Source organism: Podarcis pityusensis (assembly GCF_964106645.2).
Source record: "Podarcis pityusensis genome assembly, chromosome: 1".
NCBI classification, from domain to species: domain Eukaryota; kingdom Metazoa; phylum Chordata; class Lepidosauria; order Squamata; family Lacertidae; genus Podarcis; species Podarcis pityusensis.
In genome coordinates, this window is record NC_138028.1 from 69,161,792 (window position 1) to 69,183,782 (window position 21,991).

A 21,991-nucleotide genomic window follows, 5' to 3' on the forward strand; every position below is an offset into this window, starting at 1 on the left:
TTAAAATATAAAATGTTATTGAAATGGTGGGGCATTTCTTTTCTTGGAAATACAGGTTGCTTTGCATTATTCTTTTTTAAAGGGTGGATGAAAGCACATGCAAAAACAGGGAACATGCTACACATATCTCACTGTGCCAATATACAAAACTAATCCTGGCAAGACAAAGAGGATCACTAATGATGCTATGGACACTACTTTATAGGTGTCAGTGATGTTTTTTGGCACACATCTAATGAAGAAGTACTGATTACTTCTATAATCTACTGAAAGCTGGTTCAGATGCTCTCCAGATGCTGCCTGAAGTGCAACAAAACCTTACAAAATGTGTTTGATCCAGAAACCATAAGATTGAAAAAGTGTCTGTGTGTGTGTATGTTAGGCAGTTGATGGATCTACAACAGAGGGGGTTAACCTTTTCCAGGCTGATGGACCCACAAGATTGGTTAGTAATGTGGGTTTTTTAGGGTGTTTGTGGGTGTGGGTGTATTAGGCTCACAGTGGGGGCAGGAAAAGCCTTTTGAAATCACAGTATTGCAGTGGGGGCACAAAGCAGAAGTCAATACTTTTAAAAAACAAGCACTCTATTTTACTTTTTTTTTAAAGAAAAGGAGTACAAGTATGGACAGGTCTTGGGGGCTGCAAAAAACCTATTTGGTGGGCCAGATATGGGCCAGCCTACAGGCCTCAAGTTAGCTGCTCCTGGTCTATGAGACTGCCTACCGGTCTCTTAAAAAAACACTTTTCATCCCTAGCCAACAAGAGACGCTACACATACAAAAATATGCTCTTTTCATACTTCCTCAGACTGCAAAGTCTGACACTAGGGCAAGAGCTGTGAATGTGCAGTCCTGGTTAGTTTCTTCAATAGTACTGATTTTCTGCCTAGATGGCAGGAGCAGGGACAGAAGAGGTGGATTCAACCTTTTCTTCTGGCCCACAGATGATCAGCCCTGTTACAGAAGCTGCCACCCAGGGCTACACGTGTACAATCCTAACCTGATGGATAAGTCTGCACAGTGCTGTTTTGCACAATCATTTCCTCCTTTTGGACTGAATTGGTGGTCTTTAAAAAGCCTTAGAAGCGGGGGGGGGGGGGGGCAGCTCTAGAAAGGAGATCATAAAAACACTTACATTTAAGTTGACAATGTTAGTCTGATTTAAGCTATGCTTCAAATTCCATGTTATATCTTTCTACCAAAGATGCAGAGATAAGAAGATATAAAACGTCACTACTTACTTTCTAAGGTTGTTCAGAACCATGATGTTTATGTACATGTAGTACAAGTAATAGCTATATGGAGGATTTTTTTCACTAGTCCAGTTATCAGGGTTGGGGCTCTTGTCAGAGAACATGTGGTCACTATGCTTGGATTCATCATCCACACTATCAAACCCTGTCACCTAGGAATCCAACAAAAACAGATGTGTGTGTGAATCAACTTCAGCATGAACATGTATATATATATATAAAGTCAGGGCTTGGCTAGTTGTCTGCATGGCAAGTCACTACTATAGGGAGTGGGCACTCAGTTGTTGATGCTTGTATCTTAGGCTAGAAATTCCACAATTTTTTCTTTTCCTTCCAGATAGCAAAGGCAGAAGACATTCCACACAATCAAACACTACCTACTGAAGTGTGTGCCCTCAATAGTTAAACTACAGCTAAGAAACATAATCATTATACTTTTTTGTGATAGGGTGGGGAATTTATTGGTTTAAACTGTGAACCAGAATAGTCTGAATCACAGCTGAACCCAAAGCCCAAATTGTAATGGTTTACTCAGAAACAGTTCAGCTTCCAGCCATATAAAACTGGCATTGGACTAGCTTAAGTAGTGTCGTTAATATTTCTACAGAGCAGAATGTGTATGTTTACAAAAGAAATGTTGCTGTCAATGAAAATGGCTACTAAAAATAGAGTCCCCACCGCACCTGGGTACTATTTATTTTAACAGAATGTTCTTCATGCCCAGGGTGTCATTATGCTCCCACGTCACAAGACTGACGGCTGCTGAGCAAGAAAACACTTTGGGTATGTGATGAGAAAGTCCTACTGCAGTCTTCCTTAAAACCATTGCACCGCTAAAGCATTGCAGACTCTACAGAAGAGGTGTGGAACACGTGGCTCTCCACATGATGGACTCTCATCAGCCCCAGCCAGGATGGCTAGTGGTCAGGGATGATGGGAATTGCAGTTTGAAGCATCTGGAGAGCACCAGGTTGGGGAAGGCTTGCCTACTGAAAGGAGGAAGAGTGGAGTTTTACATGTGGAGCCAGTGGCAAGGCAGTGGTTAGAGTGCTGGACTAGTACTTGGGAGACCAGGGTTCAATTCCTCACTTGGCTATGAAGTTTGCTGGGTGACCTTGGGCCAGTCATTACCTCTCAGCCTAACCTCCCTCACAAGAAAAATGTCCACTAGCACCTTAGAGACCAACTAAGTTTGTTCTTGGTATAAGCTTTCGTGTGCATGCACACTTCTTCAGATACACTGAAACAGAAGTACCTGAAGAAGTGTGCATGCACACGAAAGCTTATACCAAGAACAAATTTAGTTGGTCTCTAAGGTGCTACTGGACAATTATATATATACATCAACTGCGTCAGACCAACATGGCTACCTACCTGAATCTATCTCCCTCACAAGGTAGTTGTGGGGATTAAATGAGGAGCGAGAGAACTATGTAAACTGGCTTGAGCTCCATGGGGGTAAAGGTGTGATAGAAATGCAACAAACAAACAAACAAACATATGAATAATACTATACAGGTGTCGACACCTGCTGCAACTCCACCTCAACCAGACCTCACAAACTGTCTAAGTTCACCTGTCACAAGGATTGTTTTTCTGGTGGTATCCTGGGTGGCTTCTTCTCACATCACTTTCATGGAAGAGGCCTGTTGCATTCCTGTACCATGTATGTAATGTCAGCAGTACCTAACATGGCACATAGAAGCCCATGCAGTAGCACCTCCTCCCGACACCAGTATTAGCCCTCCTGGAAACTGGGGCAGCAGTGAAGTAGGGAAAAGCCACACTTGTAATCTCCTTCTGTAAGGTCTCCAGCATCTGATATAACTTTTGCATGGATAAGAGCAGCACTTTCCATGCCACACTAGGAGAGGCCCTGAACATACAGGCCAGCCAATCAAGGCAGAGCTGCATGTTCTAGAAGCAAACACCTCTTTCACAGCCACAGGGCCCACAACAGCTCTGTGACACTCATGTGTCAGTGTTCACACCAAAGATGGTAGAATCATAAAACTTGAAACATTTTTAAGTTTTCGCCAGCAGAGGGAGCTGCGCCTGAAGAGCATAAGAGGTTGCTGTTACTGTACAGTGGTACCTTGGTTTACAACCATAATCCATTCCAGAGGTCCGGTTGTAAACCAAAACAGGTTGTAACCCAAGGTGCACTTTCGCCAATGGGGCCTCCCCCCCAAAAGGGTTGTAATCCAAAAAAAGGGACACGCACTTCCAGGTTTGACGTGGTTGTAATCCAAAACAGTTGTAATCCAAAACGGTTGCAAACCAAGGTACCAAATGTGCACAGTCTTAATCAGCAGGCGGTGGCAGCTTTGACAACTGCAGGTACCTAATCAGCGGATGGGTTACTGAACTGAATTCCAACATCTGACTGGCACATAGTTGTGGGGAAACGGCTAAACACAGTAGTAACACACTCAAATCCTACTGATATGAGCCTGTGGCTCTTGCACTTAGTGGTGAGAAATTGTGGAGCAAGGCAGAGAAGGGGCAGGCGTCCTTAATAACATACTCAAAAGAAAAACCAGAACTTTGTGCCGAAGTAGCTGAAATTCTGCACCAAGAAAGAAACTGAATTTGGCAACCTGTATAAATTATGCAACTTGTGCTCATTTTGCATAATTTATTTTGTTTTTGCTATCCCTGGGGCAGGCCAAAGCAGTATGTAGAACATGGGTGCCCTGTTCACCAGGAGCCTTGCTCAGACCCCTGTCTCTGTGGCTCTTTCAGTTTTCATCCCACCAAGTATTTCCAAAACATTGCAGTTTTAAGGATGAGAAACTTGCTTTTAGAAGCAGGGAGAGAGAACAAAACAAAAAGTTATGGGTTTTGGAACAATTATTTCTGCACCCAATACAAAATGAAGGCATGCAGTGTGATCATAAAACGACTTGATACATGCAGCCCTGAAGAAGGGTCATCCACATACTTACATATTTAAGGAAGAGGTGCAGCTCTTTATGTTCCAATGGGTTGATAGTTGCCTCAAACAGAGGTAAGAAGATGTTCTCTAGCATTTTGCCAAAGCTAGGCAGAATCTTTTTTGACCTAAAAATATCACTGAAAGAAACAAGAATCTTAAATATATATTTATTTAAAATTTATTTATTTATTTATTTAATATTTATTTATTTATTTAATATTTATTTGCTTAGAAAAAAGGCATGATTCTTAGAGACCAAGTATACTGACCAAGGGATGTGTATAATGCCTGGAAAATGTACAGAATGCAGTTAAGATATGCCTATTCCCCAAAGCATGTGGGGACTATGCAGAATGGCTGGAGAATGTACAAAATCCAGCCAATATTTCCCAAGGCCTGTTGGGGATTATGTATATTATGTACACAATTCCCTCTTCATGGATGGATTATGTGCACATTCTCCACAAGGCCCAGGGAAAGTGCACAATGGCCCGATGTTAAGCACATTAACCACTAAACTTGCATTCTCCTTAATGTTTGCATACAGTATGTGTGTATGTATATATATATGTGTGTGTGTACACACACACACACACACACACACACACACACAGCGCGCTTATGCTTTAACTGACCTGTCATATTTTTAATTCTTTATTATAAGCAAAGAAGATTTAAACTCAAATATCAATCAATAAAATTACCTAGTAATTACCTGATGAGAATTAGTTTCCTCTACAAACCTGCCCCGAAACAAAATATGTTGTCTCAAAATTCAGCCCTGAAATCTCTCCTAATGAGAGCTTCAATTTGAGTGACTAATGCAGCATGCATACTTGTTTGCATTATGCTGAGTAGAAAAACTAATGATGGCAACCTGCTTCCTAATGAGTAATGTGATTTATGGGGACTTGAAGTGCCTTGTGGACTCATTATTTAGCTCCCCAGTCAATGCATGTTGGCCATGCATCATAATCTCTAGCAAATGACCATGTCTTAGATACCGTACTTACAGATGCAAAATTTATAGTTAAAAGTATGCCAGCCTTAGTTCCCTATCACACTAAAAGACTTGTATGAAAATTATTTATCTGATTTTTCAGCTTGCATTTAGTCTGATATGTAGACCAATTCCCATTGCTAGTTTGAAGTGCATTTTGATTAAACAATCACAAAAATTAGAGGATTGCAGTTGATATTTTACATTTTAAACATGTTTTCAGTTCAGGCTTAAAAACAGACCCAGCAAAGGTTGAGGGGCGCCATTGTGGTCTCCAAACATGTACTAGACTGGCAGGGTAGGCTGCGGAGCCAAGCAGAAGCTCCCAGGTTATTCAGCATGTGTATACAGGCCAGTCCTACCCTGTTAATGGCGCCAGTCCTGCCCTGATATATGTACATCAGAGACACTGCCAGCATCATTAACAGGGTGGTGCTGGCCATTGCACACAGGCTCAGCGTACCTAGAATAAAAGCTTAGCCCAGCCACCACCCAGCTAAGCTGCATCTACTTCAACTAGATGTACCAAAAGAAGTCTGGGGGGGGGGTGTAGCAGCAGCCCCATATTTAAGGCAATGTGCTGTTTGGCTTTTAAACATGGCTCTGCAGCTTACACAACAGTGATATTTACATGGGATGTTGGTTTCATAAAAGTGACACATTGCTTGATTGTAAAAAAAACAACAACCCTCAAAGCTGTATACAAAAGATGTGACCAAAGACAACATTTCTCTACCTCGCCCCCCCCCCCCGCTCTGTTCAACTAGCTAACACTTGTACAGAAATACAATGTCACATCATGTATCTTCCTTTACCTAAACATTAATGAGAGAAAGAATGGGGCATGGGCAGCCATGTAACAAAGCGCAAGGTGAGGAACCACTTTTTCCTGTAAAAGACTGCATGCCAATAGATTGGGCAGGAACTGCTAGTGGGCTGATTCAGAGCCTCCCCCTTTTCCCTCTCTTAAATACCCCTTCCTCTCTCTCTCTCCACCCCTTCCAGCGCCACCCAAGTGGCTGACAGGGAAATGGACAAATAGCTCATCAGGGGCCTGAACTGACTGAGTGCAGGCCTAGGGCCATCCCAATATATTTTGGTACCCAAGGCAGAATAACAAATGAAACCCCAAATCAAGGGGGTCAAGTTGTTTTGGTGCCTGAGACAGAAAAGACCACTTCTTCTACTGGAGTAAAAATACAGTAATAACACTCAAAATTAACTACCGTATTTTTCTCTCTATAACACGCAGATTTTTTCTCCTAAAAAGGAAGGGGAAATGTCTGTGCGTGTTATTGAGCGAATGTGTGGTCCCTGGAGCCGAATGGCGCGAGTGGAGGCAAAAATCAGGCAGAAATCAAATCGTGTCTCGGAGAAGGGAAACCTGAAAAGAGGAAGCGGCTGCTTTCCTGCATTCTGCCTCAGGGTCCTACTGCCCACCCTCTCTGTTTCGTTGCTGTGTTTGCTCAAACGGAACAAAGAGCAGGGAAAGCCCCTCCCCTCCAGGCAAGCAGAGGGGAAAGCAGAGCGTCCTTCCTTCTAATTCCTCTCCATGCTCTGGAGGGAACAATGTTTGTGAAGGGAAGAGAGATTACAGGTTCAGCTTAAAATTCTGATTTGACTTCTTGCTTTTGTTTTTGAGGACACACAGCATTCAAATATGCTTTCTTCCATTTAAAAGGATGAAATCCTTAAACAGTGTTTTGCCTGTAAATTCATGCGATCTGGAAGATTACCGTGTCTGTACCTCTTAAGGGATGGCAAAGCTTAGGTTTCGCTGCTAAATAGTTCTTAATGCAGTTAAAATGCTTTCTTCTGTCAAGGCAATTAAATATATATATATATCAGGCAGCCGGAAAACATGCAGGTGGGAGGGAGAGAGCGCGAGCTGGCTGGCTTGGGTGGGTGAGTGGGGGGAAACTTTTGCCTTCCTTTTCTCCCTCCCGTTATACCCCTCTCCTGCATTCTTAGCCAGCTGCTTCTCTGCACACCCCTCTCGTGCTCCTTGTCCCTTCTGTGTTTTTCCTTCCCTCCCCACTTAAAATGTGGTTACAAAGCATGGATCCACATGGATCCTCAGGATCTTTGCATTGGGTCACCCCAAATTCACCATCAGAGCACATAGCATGTCCATAGCTACAGCCTGCACCAAAAAAATCACGCACCCACTGTTGCCTGGGGCTGCAATGGTGCAAAAACGTGGTTACAAAGCATGGATCCACATGGATCCTCAGGATCTTTGCATTGGGTCAGCCCAAATTCACCATCAGAGCACATAGCATGTCCATGGCTACAGCCTGCCCCCCCAAAATCACGCACCCACTGTTGCCTGGGGCTGCAATGGTGCAAAAACGTGGTTACAAAGCATGGATCCACAGGGATTCTCAGGATTTTTGCATTGGGTCACCCCAAATTCACCATCAGATCACATGTCTGTGGCCACAGCATGAAGCACAAAAATGATACATCCACTGTTTCATTCAGAATGTTTTTTCCCTTGTTTTCCTCCTCTAAAAATAATGTGCGTGTTATGGTCAGGTGCGTGTTATAGAGCGAAAAATACGGTACCCAGGGCAGTTTCCTCACTGTGCAATGGTAGGGGTGGCCCTGTGCAGTGAGTCCCTCATCCCTTGACTTCCTATTACTCCATCCATTCTCAGTTCCACCCCCTTTTCACCTCTCCTCATAAATAAGGCTGATGGCTGCAGGTTCCCCACTTGATTTAAGGTAACATGTTTCTGACTGATAGAAAAAAGCGAAATTGAGTTGTCCAGTTTTGTCCTCTTTGCTTCACACAGGATACTGTGGTAGCTGCCATGAGGCAAGGCTGTTTGCATTACAACAGGAGAAGATTAGATCAGACTTCCTCATTGTTTCTGAAAAAGTAATTACATGATGAAATAATGCTTGGGAGAAAAAAACACTATTCAGATAGAGAGAGAAAGTGCACCCATAAGGCTAAAAAACTATGACACAAAGATACTTACTAGATTCTAGGGACCTGAATCATCCAACGCATGTGCGGTGAGTAAACTTTGTGCCTGATGAACCACTTAGCTAAATTTGGCCATTCATCTGGAGAACGTCCATAAATGGACAGCCGAGGTTCTGTGTACTGGTATTTACTTTCTTCCAGTTCACGGGCAACTTCCTATTCAAAACCAACCATTATTACATTTCTGCCAGGAACAACACATAATCACAAAAGCTTTACACACAGATCTTAATTTGGAAAGATGTCCATTGAAATCAATGATCTAGAGTGTTAGCCATGTTTTGTGCAGCCCCCCCCCCCCAATATATTTGTGCAGGATCCAGAGAACCCTGATGCGTGTTTACAAATTTATTCATGTCCACTGACATTTTTTTCTAACTTGCTCAAACTACAGCCCCCAAACCACACAAAGAATGGGACTTGTACACCTCTTAAGCACCCTTTTTGTGATGCACTGCAGAAAAAAATAGTAAAGTTACCAGCTTTGAAAAGCCCTTTAGTACATTCCTAACCTCACACACACATCTCTATACCACAGTTCCTGTGAAAAAGGGTGAGCAGAAAACATTGCAACTTTAGAGCACGTCTAGCTTATAGAGATGTACGTGTCTGTCACACAAGACATCTTGTATTCTATGTGGAGTTCAGTTGCTTTCAGGATTCAGCACCTCCTTGGCTCAGCAGCATACGCTGCAATTAGTATATTTCACATTACAAGTGTTTTTACAAGACACTAAGAGACACAGTGACTGAAAAGATTCAAAAGCTGCCTACCTTCACCATACGAGCAAAATATTCACCACCAATATAGTTCTCTGTTTTCAAGTACAAGTCCCTCAGCTCACTTGCACCAACTGGATTATATTTGGAGTTGAATTTATCAAATCGGTGAAATGTCTGGCGATCCTGAGATAAGAAGGTAAATGCGTATTCAATAAACTGAGTATCAGTTTTTAATAACTCACGTATTGTTAAGTCATATTATTGCAATATATATATTTACATCTACTTGTAAAATATCAAAATGTCAATATATATTCTTAACTAAAGCATTCTTTAAGTAACAGAAAAAATACATCACAAAAACCAAAAGAGTAATCTTCTCCCTCCATACATGACTCAAGTACAAAATTCTGATCTCCATATTCAATTTCATCTACTGGTCAAAATGTACTTACTGCATGGACATCTAGTGAGTCTACAGTGAGGTCATAGGGATCCATGTTGAGATTTTCAAACACCTGCTTTAAAGTTAACTTCTTGCCCTTTTTCTCTCCCACTATCCTGTTTGGCTCTGTTTGGTATGTGTGTTTAATGAACCTCAGCAAATGCTTTTGGTTCATACAGGCAGCAGCATGGATATGGGTGTCAACCTGAAATCACAAACAAGATTATTCTGGCTTAGCTGACATCAAGCATGCATATTTTACTATTAGCCATCTGGCACAGCAGGTAATTTGAAATATATTGAACACCTTTCTCTCAGTGTGCTATGAAGCACTAACTTCAGCAAGGACAAGAGTCATCAGGTATCAGCTTTTGGGAGTGAGGAAGAATATTCTTACATGGTTGAACTCCCCTTTCACCAACAATGTAATCTACGGATCACAAAATTCCCATTGTCTTGTCAAATGTAGCCCTCAGGCTCTGGTCAGATGTTACTTCTTAAAAGAAAAGGAGGAAGCCTATTCTGAATACATATGCAATCAAAGCTATTAAGGATAAGAGTCCTACTAGTTGAAAGATGTTCATTTGAAATTCAACATGCTTGTGAGACACAACACATATTCACCTGCATTACAGTTAGTGAATGTTCATTTTGTGAGTAGAGACCCATTCACAGAATGGGCTTTTCCATCTCCTTGCTCCTGCAGCCTGCTGTGCCTCATGAAAATCTACTTCTGAAAATTGGGAGGCTATTCTGAAACATAATGCATGTTAAGTAGGAGGCTGTAGCAGGAGGGAGAAGTCACCAGAAATCAGTGAATTCCAACACCCCTTGTGCAGTCCCTTGGATCTAAGTCATTATGTATGCATTCTGCACAGACCCTCCTGGTGTGACTTTGCATTTATACATTTATATTTTCTTTCCAAATGTGTTATTCTGTTCCCACCCCCTTTCCTGTAAAATATGTCTTATTTTGACCTGATTTTACTTCCCGTTTCTCAGCATATCCCTGACCTCTAGTGAAGATGTCTGTCACAATTATGCTAATAGAATAGCGGTGAAGTCATCCACTGTTATGATCCTGAAGCTACATCATTGCGTTGCAATACTTTAAATAATAATAAAAACATACTAAGGAGTGGCTGTGGAAACCCAGCCAGATGGGCAGGGTATAAACAATCAAATTATTATTATTATTATTAGTAGTAGTAGTAGTAGTAGTGAATTTAATTATTATGTTACACAATTCATTGGATTTTATTTTTTTTATTCAGTAAGGTACAGTATTTCACATTTTAACATCTTCATTTGTCTTGTTTCCCTAGGGACTGATGGAATGCTCCTGTTTCCATGAGAAAAAAACAATCTCTCAGTAGCAGCAGAAAGGACAGAAGGGAAAAACTGGGTGTGTAGCATCTGCTAAGGCTCTGAGAATTGTATTACAAGGACTTCAAAGATGGGGAAAAGGAAAGATGGAATTGACACGATTTCTCCTCATCTCTGCAACCTCTCAGTTTTATTGCCTCCAATGTCAATTTCACTTCCAGGGCAAAGAGGCTGCTCTAAACTACTTCTGCAGGAGTGAGGGGGGAAATGTTTTCAATGTTTTTCAATGTCAGTTCCAGCTCTTGGCAATGTTTGCCACAGACCTTAGGCAAAATGTTGCACATTATCACCAGGTGTGTAATGAGTGCTCCCTTCACCACTAAAGTGGAGTCTAGATAAACCCCTTTGCCGGAAAGGTGAAATTCAAGAAGCCTGTATTAATTTCAGCTCTAAGGTGGAATATATTCAGACTCCCTGAAGTGACAGAAAAGTACTGTCAACACCTTTCTCTTGCCCATGCTCTTATGTTAAAGCAAGTTCTATTTAAAAGATATGTTTTCTACTCTGCAGACTCAATGAAACAAACAATAGGTAGCAATCCAATAAACAGTTGAAATCATCTGTGAGGCACTCTATCCTGACAACTTCTTAGCCTGGAGGACTATCTACATACATCACAAAAGATATTAATACTTTTAGTAGAGAATGTCTGATTACAAATCAAGGTACAGCACGCTACACTAAGCACAAAACAGAATGACAGCTAAGCATGAGTGAGATACCTGGCCCACATCCTGCCATGATAACAAAACAAAAGCAATCATCCAGCAGAAGGGGCTCTCTTGGTAGTTGCACTGCCCTCAGACATTGGGCAGGGGGCTGACCTAGGAAGTGGCATTTTCTGTGGAAGCCCCTCCCCACAGAAGCATGTCTGGCACCTTCACTCTAGCTGTTATTGTAATTTGTGTGCAACTGTTTTTAATACTGTATTTATATTGCTGTAACCCACCCTGGGACGTTTTGGTGAAGAATGGGTAGTAAATCTAATAACAATATTGTGATGATTTTGCTGGAAGTTTCAGCTACAGTGTATTTGGCTCCGTAAATGATATAATATTTATTTATAGCAAGCACGAGGGTCATGGGTTTTTTTAAGAACACCCAACCCAATGAGGGCTTTCATGGAGGAGCAGTCTCATACTTGATGTCTTATACATTATTGATAATCATAATCAGCTCCATAGAAGAAAGTGAGAACAGCAGTAATAGCTTGAGTATGCAAATTACAGAGAGTACATTCAGTCTTTATCAGGATGTTAAATGGAAATGACTGCATACAGTGGTACCTCAGGTTACAAACACCTCGGGTCACAAACACTTCGGGTTACAGAGTCCGCTAACCTGGAAGTAGTACCTCAGGTTAAGAACTTTACCTCAGGATGTGAACAGAAATCGCACGGCAGCAGCGGGAGGCCCCATTAGCTAAAGTGGTACATCAGGTTAAGAACGGACCTCCAGAATGAATTAAGTTCGTAACCAGAGGTACCACTGTATTTAATAATTCTCCCCCCCGACCAAGCCAAACTTGTTCCATGAAAAGGAATAGAATCTTCATAACACCTGCAAGATGTTTATACTGTTGAGGGGGGAAATGCCTCACATTCAACAGCTCATTTTGCAGTTCTGGCCTCAATGCAGAGATCCAAGAAGGCATCACTAATGATTCTGTACCAGGTGTGGAGATCCTTTGGTCCTGAAGATGTTGCTGAACTGCAACTCGCACAATCCCTGGCCATCAGCCACATTTGCTATGGCTGAAGGGAGATGTAATTCAGCAACATCTTCAGGGCCAAAGAGTCCCCATACCTGGTTTATACAATGAGGAAGGAAAGATCACTGGAAATTGATTTGTCCTAGCAGAAACAATGGTAAGCTACTTCTGTCCCACAATTGTGTGCTGATTCCAAACTTACTGCATGTGTGAATGAGCCATCACATATCACAAACAGAAGTTCCATGTTATTGACAAATTTCCTGCTTTTCCACAGAATCCCACAAAACACAAGGAACTTATTTCTGAGTAAAAGAAAATGCCTAGCTATTACCATTTTCTTAGAACACTACTTTTCCAATGGGATCTCATTACTGCATCACCATCTCCACAAGTGTACCTAATAAAATGTTAAGCCACACAGAGCATGTTATCTAAAGGTCATAATGTACTCTTGAGCTTAAAACCAGTTTTTGAAGTTCCTGGAGTTTTCAGAAGGTAGTAAATGCCATGTAACTGATTAGCATTCTATAAACAGACAATTCATTAGCGCACACTTATTATTCACCATCATAATTTAAAATCAGCTTTGCAAATCAGTTTCCACAAAAAGCAGAGTCAGGCTACATGCCATTAACCTTTGGTTCTTATGATCACTGTACATAATTCATAACTGGATTTAGTCTTTAATTTTCCATTAAATGTGCTTTGTAACAACTTCCACTAAAACCTAGAGAGTTTCATCAACAGCTGTATTAAAACAGATGCTTAAAACATCTACTAACACAAGTAGGATATTTAATCACAAAATCACTGTTCATTCAAAATTGTGCAGCCATTAAACAGGCAAAATTAAGTTTATTTTGGCACATTTAATGTTATTAGAGGAGGATGAAGTATGAGCTAAGGGTATAATTTTTAGGCAGAAAAACAATATATACGTGAACTATACCCTTACAAGATCTGGAAGGCTGTGTGGCCAATTATTTTTTGCCTGCCACAGTCATCTTAAGTCCATTATAGTTATGCGAACCTGTCCTCAGATAACATTTCCTCTTAACAGAAATGTATTTATTTATTAAAACAATTTTTACTAAATAAAATTTATCCTGCCTTTCTATATTTTTCAGACTACTGTCTAATTCAAGATCCCAAGGTATTTATATATATTCCTTCCTGCACAACCTAGCAAAGTTACTACAGAGGTACATATATATTTGTTCATGTGATTTCGCAGGTGAGATCTCACCTTGAAAAAAGTGAGGTGCCCCCAAATGCACGTTTTTGGGCACCACGAGAGCACAGCCCTGAAAAATGCTCGTCTTTTAGGCTCTGTGATCTTGTGTGGTTCGCGTGACTCGCAAGGGAGCACAAACAGGAAGAGGTACATCCCGGTTTTGGGATTCAACGTGTTGGAGGGTATGCTGCAAGCAACTGAAACAGAGGTGCATCACACTAAAATATTTTTGCTGCCATCTTATTCTTTTCCTCATAATCTTCTCCATCCACCTTTTCCTCCCCACCCTCATCTAGGCCAGCATCCTGTTCTCACAGTGGCCGACTAGATGCCTGTGGGAAGCACACAAGCAGGAACTGAGAGCAACAGCAATCTCCTTCCCTGTGGTTTCCAGCAATCTACCTACAGGACAATCTTACAAACGAGCACTTTACATCTTCCAACCCAAGCTAAGCTTTCAAGCACACTGAACGATTTTGACACCTTCCAACATTTCAATGACACAGGTGTCATTTGATACTCTTATGAACACATCTCTATTAAACCTGTCACCAAGATAGATAAATATTCCATATTTAGATCAGTGATAATTACATTGACAGAAGGGTCTTGGTCACCCTGTTCAGAATTATGATCTATGTCTCTCCAGCACTTTCCTTTCATAGTCTCTCACTATAAACACTACTAGTTTTTCCACCTTGGGGAATCATAAGATATTAGCCTAATAGCAGGAGCAGTTTACAAAACTTTGGCTCTTGAAAGCTTAAAATGGCTTCAGCTTCAATTTTTTTAAAACAAGAGTTGGGAACTTGTGCCCCTCCAGTTGCTCTGTACTGTGACACCCCTCTGTCCCAGCAATGAGGGGTGTTGCCAGGGGTGGATTTACTATGAAATGAATCTTGAGCTTTGGCGCCCCTAATCCCGAAGGAGCCCCAGAAGTGACTTTAGTCCACATTGTTTTAAAAGTCTGGGTTTAGTGGACCCAATTTGAGTTGCATGATGCAAATTGATTAATTTTTTGTTGCATATTATTCCGACAATCCCGAAGTTTGAGAGTCAGTAGCACACATGTAGTAAAGGTGGAGCGTAGTTGTAAGTTGGATGTTTTCCCCCTATTTTGTTTCCCCTCCCCCGTTATTCCTCTAGGGTTCCCTCAAGACCAGAGGAGGAGAACAGGGGCAATCATTCCAGATGGCAAGCCAAAATGCTTGCACTCAATGAACAATTAGAAGAGCATGGCACTGATTTCCTCTAAGGGTCTTCTTTTTTTCCTTTCTTTTTTTGGAGGGGGTTGTCATAGTGTGTGTTGTTTTTGCAAAAGACTTTACTGTAAATAAATCATTGAATAAGTACTTCCAATGAATCTGGGGACATTGGCAGTTCACTTGGAAAAGCTTCAACCTGTTCTGTTTACTGCCTTAATCACACTTTCCAGGAATTACTTCTTTTCTTGCACAACCTATTTTGAAACCAGAGAACAGAAGCAATATAACAATATACTGACTCTGCACTGTAAAAAAAAGGTCATTATATCACAATATGCTGTACATAAATATATTTTTCTGTGTTTACATTAAGACAGGGCTTTATCAACTAATGCATATGCACTATTCAACATTCTTCATAGTTTCACCACAGTGCCATTGAATAAAAGTATTAATTTATGCACACCGCCATGAAAAGAACAGCTCGTAAGGGCCTGGAAGACTAAGTTTTCCTTTACTTTTCAGTGTTTCTTTCTTCTCTAAAATTATTTTTCTAACCAACTCCATCAACCATGTGGAGTTATGCCCTGAATGATTAGTACTGTAGATCAGAAAAGGGCATGCAAATGAAGAATTTTTTTGGTTGAGGGATCTGTGCCAGCTAGATAGCAGGAAACATTTTATTCTTAGTGAGAATAAATCCCTTTAAACTAGCACATATTTTGAAGGCCCACACAAACCCTTACTCATACTATACATTCACAAACTTATGAGTCCAGTGCATTAATACAATAAAACAATAAAAATTAAAGTCTTAATTTATGACTTACTAATAACAGAATTCAGCTGCTGTTTTTAGGAACTCACAGTTCTAGCCTGGACTCTATAAAGTCTGGAGAGGACTGTGGTTGCATTATCTACAGAAAGTGTTGAAGTGTTAAATCTTTGCATTAATAAAGGCTAAGATTAAAACAAAAAAGCCCTGCGAGACCAAACATATACTACTTCATCTCTACTGTGCTGCTTTCAATTCTCGGCAAAGCTGCCACCTATTCACAGTCAAGACATGTTATATAGCAATAATTAAGCAACACTTCTGGCTGTTGAGATTCTTAGTTCACAGCAAGCCGGAGGAAAGCAGAGTTAATTCTATGAGGGTAATGTTTACGCCATCCACGCCTAAGGAAGGTCATTATGCCCCTACTAAGGACATGCAATCTTTTTGCCAGACATTCTTAGGCTGTTGACTGTCAAAATCCATGTAATAGCACACCATGTCATCTGACATTGAAGGTGGTTTCTCTGAACTATTTTTAAAGGCAGACAATCCAATAGGCATAGGATTTTCTTTTAGTAGCACTATCATTCCAAATTGGTTCTCCCATCCCCTATTTCATTTATACATTCTTTCTTTTCTCAAAGTCAGCAATTCAGATTTTGATTATTTTTGTATCTCATCCTTTGACCAAGCAGCTCAACCCTCTCTGCTTTGGCTATTTCTTGCAACATTTTATTGCTGTTCCTTACTCATATCATACGATTATGAAGCATACTGCCGCAAGATGAAATAATGTTTTCCATAATATTTAATTCAACTTAACATCAAATGCTTCTAAAAAGTGGCACTGATTAGAATAAATCACAGACCAATCTTTTTCGTACTTACCTTTCTCACATTGTAAAAATCCCGATGAGGATTACTCTTGAGTTCTTTAAGTTCAGACATTTCATTTAACATCTCATGTAAACCAAACTTAGATCCTAGAAAATTGAGCCGCTTATGGCAGTATGTTTTTCTGCAGAAAAGGAAACACCGTACCTTAAGTATGGTCCGACAGCAAATGAGAATGCTTTTACTTAAATAATTATAGAATTGGAAAGGGACCCAAAGAGTCATCTAGTTCAACCCCCTGCAATGCAGGAATCAGATATCCACTTAAGAATTAGAAATGTAACTTTTTCTTCTTCTTAAAGGTGTTGCAAAATACTGGAGTCGTAGGCCAAGCACTGCCACTGATCAACCCTGTTCCAATCCCACATTTGAGAGATTCAGACTATTAATACTACCTCACCGCTGCAATCCTAAACACATTTACTAAAGTGAGACCCTCTTTCTTTGTCCTTCACACAGACAACCAAAAGTCAGTATCAGAGATCAAGGGCACCTTTCAAACAACAAAAAACACTCAAGGAGGATGCAAAGCCAGAAAGGCATGACCTCAGGAGAAGGACTGTAGCTGGGAAGTGGGTGTGGCCTGGAGACAGGTCCAAGGACCAGACAGAGAGTTCTGGAAGATCACAGATTACCCCTGGGTCTGAGGTCCCCCCCCCCCCGGTTAACACTGTACATCCCAGAACATCATTTAACATAATAGGTTTGACACTCATAGCAGCAACGCAACTGTTGAAGCATACAATAGGATAGCATTAGGGAATTCTCAAAGTTAAACAAAGCCATACGTTGGGCCATCTGCAATGAGAGCCAGCACATGACTGAGGTCAAGGGTGTAAGTCTGAAGATCAGGATAAGGCAAGTTCCACGGCTCATCAGCTTCCATCATTTCTTTGCTCTCATAAACGAAGAAAATGCCTGCCTTCATCTTTACAACATAATCCAGGTTCCCTGGAGAATCATCAAGATTGTAAAGGTCCTGCAGGTCTTTTGGGGGTGGATGAAAATCTATAAAAATGTCCGAATCAATAAATTTCTGTCATCATTCAAAATACAGTATTGTTTCTATTCACAATATTCCAACAACAAAAAAGCAGTAATAGACTTATGAAAATTATGAAGTGCTATATAGGCTACCTACTGTCACATGAATGTCATCTTAACTCTATGCAACATGGTACTATGGTACCTATCAGCCCGAAAACATGGAGTGAAACCCAACTCATGCTTAACCATTTATTTCAGTGATATTTGATATTTATGGTAATGTTCTTTACCATGGACCAAACTGCATCCATGGCCCAAAATCCAGAAGTTCAGAATGTGTTATATGAAAGCTATCCAAGCAAAGTATGAAAAAAGGCGATATTATACATGGGGCTGATACACCAACATAAACATTTTGAATTGGGATGCAAATCAAAATACGCTCTGTAAAATCTCTGCAGTCTTAAGTATAGGGCGTACAACTAGTGACCCCTCCAAATATTGCCAGACTACACCTACAGTAACCATTGGCCATACTGGCTGGGGCTGATGGGAGTTGAAATTCAAAAACATCTGGGGGGCCACAAGTTGTCCACCCGTGATTTAATGTTTGCGCTGCTGAGAGGGAAGAATTTTTGTGGCCAAAATTTGCACAGTTGCTTAGGGCTGAAGCCAATATGTTCAAGAAGGATAGAGCGTGCTAAACGTGAAAGCTGGGTGTGCAAATCCCTGTTCATATCTGAACAGGGTTACAAGCTAATCCCCACTTTCACCATTCCTCAAAAACAAGGGTTAGGGAAAACCCCATCTAGCAAAGCTGCAAGAGGAACTGACTTACTTGTATAATGCTGTGGGTGATTAGTTCAACTAACAATGTTTCCTTTTGGAGTGATGGTTGCTGAACCTCCAATTAAATATTGAAAGTGCATTGCTAATTTGCCACCAAGCATAGTGTATGGACTTGACTAGCATTTTTCTGAGCAGCAGTGAATATATTGCACAGAACTGCACTGTCCCTATATCTTTATGTGATCATTTACTCTTTAAGAACAAAATGGCAACACATTTATTAGAGTAAAACCTAATGCAAGGCTGGAAGTAATACCATTACCAGAATATTGATCAAGTGGGCATATTAAGAACAGTAAAAGTTAATCATCTCTTAGGTTTTCATGCACCAAAACCTTTTAAAAAACTGCAGCTAATTTACCTGGAAGTACTTCATCTTCATCTTTCCATTGTTCATTTCTCATACTGCATAAATATTGGGCTGTTGTCCTTGGAAAGCGATGGTAAGCAAGGCGACAATATTTCTCTCTAATAAGGAGAGCTTTTGCCAAATTCTTGGCAGCCTGCTCATAATCATCAACAGTAACCTGAAGGGAGAAATTAATCACTAGAGTTGGGTTTTTTTAATGCTACTATAAACACTAATCCGAAACACATTTGCTTGACAGCAATAAATCTTCTCACTGAAGCAATAAATCTATGTGTTGGTCGTACCACTGTAGATTGTAAGTGGGTGTTCCTCTATACACAAGAATTCTCTACCCACAGAAAACTAGTACAACATGGAGACTTCCAGCAAAGCCCTGCTCTCTGAAATCTCATTAACTATGTTGAAGAAAAACTGTATTTGGATGAGCATTCAATTGTGGCAGCCTCCACTTGTATTGTGAAGTAAAATTGTTCAATATTTACCATCTCAGTGACAGGCATTAAGACCTAGAGATTTCAATATAGCCTACAAATGTTAGAATTTCATTTAGGAGGACCAGTGAACCAAACCATTATAGAAACAGTCAAATCTACCCTACATTGTCAATCAAAATTCTTCATGCATTTACCTCCAGATGAAGCAAAAGGCTTCTTATGATAGCATGTAAATACTTCATGCACAGATCCACCTGTGTCTTAATACTTCCCTACATAGATCAGTAATGTAATGGTGAACTTTAGCTGCATCTTGAAGCTTTTAAGAAAGTATGTACATTAACCCAGGTTACCAGCACCCTGGATATATACTTAACTCGCATCTTACGCTTCTTTTACCTACATATTTGCAGCTTTGAACAGAGGGGGCGGATGGGAAGAAATAAATGGAGAGTGGACAAAACCCACTCTCCATTTATTTATTTTTCTCCACCCACTCACACATAGCTACAAGCACAGGCTTACTCAACTTCAGGAAGGCAGAGCAAGCGGGCTCTGGCAGCATCCCAGAGCCTTCGCGCTGCCTTCCCAAAGCCAGGTGAGCAGCGCTCCTCCACCTTGCAGCGGGTTGGGTAGGCAGTTCCAGGGGTTCCTTGCTTTATGTGTTTTTGCGTTTATTCGTGGGCCCCTGAAACCCTCGCGTAAGATGTGAGTTACCTGTATATAGTAGTTTTGGAAATGATAGCAATGTGATCAGACAGGATGTACAATCACTTGGGATAAGAGAACCCCTTTACCTCAGCTCTCTGCCAGGTAGCAATACATGTTCATGTCAACATGTCTGATCATTATCTGAAGTTGGAGAGCCAAGTGCTGCTTCACACGTGCACCGGCTACATATACACCAAGAAGAAACCGCCTACCTGCACAAATGGAATATGGAAGTCACCACGGGAGGTATGCATGGGCCTCCTATTCCAGGTAATTATTTGGGCATGTTATAATCTGCTCAGCTCTTTGTGCCCCTAACTGAAGGCCAGGAAGAAAAGAGGATGAGAGAATAAAGGCCTCCTTTGATCCCTGTGCAGGTCATTCTTTATCTTACATCCGACACAGGTGATAATGTATATCTGTATTCCAAAGCAAGATGGTAATACTGTATCGTGTTTTTGTTAATTGACAAGTGTTACACATCTACTGAACAGAGCAGGGTGGGGAACTGAATTTGACCAACAAGTAAGACTGTTATCTTCCCTACCACCTGTGGGCCAAATCTGACAGGTGAGTTGGGTGACTATCCTTCAGTCACCTGAGATCACAGTGCTGTCAAGTGGTCCTTTTTTTGCCTGCACATTCTGAAACCAGTTTGAGTGCTTTGCAAAGCCCACTGCAAAGTGCTCTGCAAGACCAGAGATGTGAAGGCCCAGAAAAAGAATGGGGAGGGGAGAGAATTTAAGGGAAATGTTGGTTTCTGGGCCTTCACATCTCTATGAAAGACCCAATGATCAGCTGGTTGGCAGTGCCTGCAAAGCCCTCTGCAGTCACTGCCCATCAGTTGTGCCTTCAAACCCCTTTCAGCTGAGCCAGGTTTACCTGCCCCGCAACGGATGACAGGTGTAGGTCAGGTGAGCATGGCTGGGTCAAAATGGCTTTACGGGTGACAAAGAATAGGGGGTTGGCAGGCTAGAGGTTCTCTAGCCCTGAAATACAATCTCTAGAGTAACTAGGCAAATATAGGCTTTATAAAAGAACAATTTAATTTCACATTACACAAGCACACAACAGTTAACTCCCCCCCCCCCTTTCTCTCTCTCTAAAAAAGGAAAAATTGACTGATTTCTTACCCCAGCACAGTAATCCCCACTAATTGTAACTCTTTGAAATTCTGGTACATCATACATCCTTTGGGTGGGTTGCAAAGAACCTGGAAGCACTGGAGTAGGAGGAGACACTACTGGGGTGTCCGACAGAGCTCTCACTTCTTGTGGTGGAATTTGCAGTGACAAGGACTGGGACCGAATCATCTTGAAACTTTTCTTCCTAAGTTTCCATAGTAAATAACACGTAAGTGAGTAAGACACATCTCGAGATCAACAAAATCAGCTTTATGGTTAAATTTTACTTCAAAAATGTCCTGCCATTATGCATATTAACTAAAGACTTTAAGTTACTTCTGCATTGTCATCGAACAAACCTTTTTGCTGTTTCCAATGATTGTTGCTCTGCCATCTCCTTCTGCAGCTCTCTTTCTTTCGCCTCTTGTTGCCCAATAGGGCAATCCTCAGGCACGGTGAATAGTGACAAGGCATCTTTGCTGTCTTCTTCTCGAAGAACTTTGGCAAAAACCTTTTCGGCTAGAAGCCGCACCGACTCATCAACCTCAGAGAGGTTTAGCTTTGGGAACTGTCTGGGCATCTCAGCTAAGGGGGGAAAATATGGAATTATAGGCTACATGTTACAGTTAGTTATCAAAAATAAATCACTGTCCTTTTAGTTAATCCTAGAGTCATTAAAAATTTGTGCAATTTTACACCACTGTAATGATTTACAGTGAACACTATGTTTTTTTAACAGTCACCAGAGCAATAATTTTCTTATATGGCAATACCAGTTTTGGAGCTTAGGACTACTCAACAAGAATTTTCAAAATCAGATGAAGAAATGCTCTACTCACTCCTGCATGATGTATTTCAAATTTTCTAGTTTTGATTCTGATGCCTATGCTCACTATACTCCAATCCTAAACATTTTGAATGCATTTTTTTAAATAAGCCTCATTAGCTGTGT

At 41.0% G+C, this 21,991-nt stretch overlaps 1 protein-coding gene across 4 annotated transcripts in view; it reads right to left on the reverse strand.

The window, feature by feature from the left end:
* AMPD3 (adenosine monophosphate deaminase 3) overlaps positions 1 to 21,991 on the reverse strand; it is a 33,526-nt gene that overhangs the window by 5,203 nt on the left and 6,332 nt on the right. For all 4 annotated transcript variants that reach the window (XM_081013191.1, XM_081013193.1, XM_081013194.1 and 1 more), the window contains exons 2-11: positions 21,399 to 21,624; positions 21,049 to 21,244; positions 18,762 to 18,927; positions 17,353 to 17,572; positions 16,559 to 16,688; positions 9,364 to 9,558; positions 8,960 to 9,091; positions 8,178 to 8,341; positions 4,201 to 4,327; positions 1,241 to 1,404 (exon numbers count right to left, since the gene is read on the reverse strand). In XM_081013191.1, the coding sequence (XP_080869317.1) occupies positions 1,241 to 1,404; positions 4,201 to 4,327; positions 8,178 to 8,341; positions 8,960 to 9,091; positions 9,364 to 9,558; positions 16,559 to 16,688; positions 17,353 to 17,572; positions 18,762 to 18,927; positions 21,049 to 21,244; positions 21,399 to 21,624 (1,720 nt within the window). The remainder of the gene's footprint in view (positions 1 to 1,240; positions 1,405 to 4,200; positions 4,328 to 8,177; positions 8,342 to 8,959; positions 9,092 to 9,363; positions 9,559 to 16,558; positions 16,689 to 17,352; positions 17,573 to 18,761; positions 18,928 to 21,048; positions 21,245 to 21,398; positions 21,625 to 21,991) is intronic.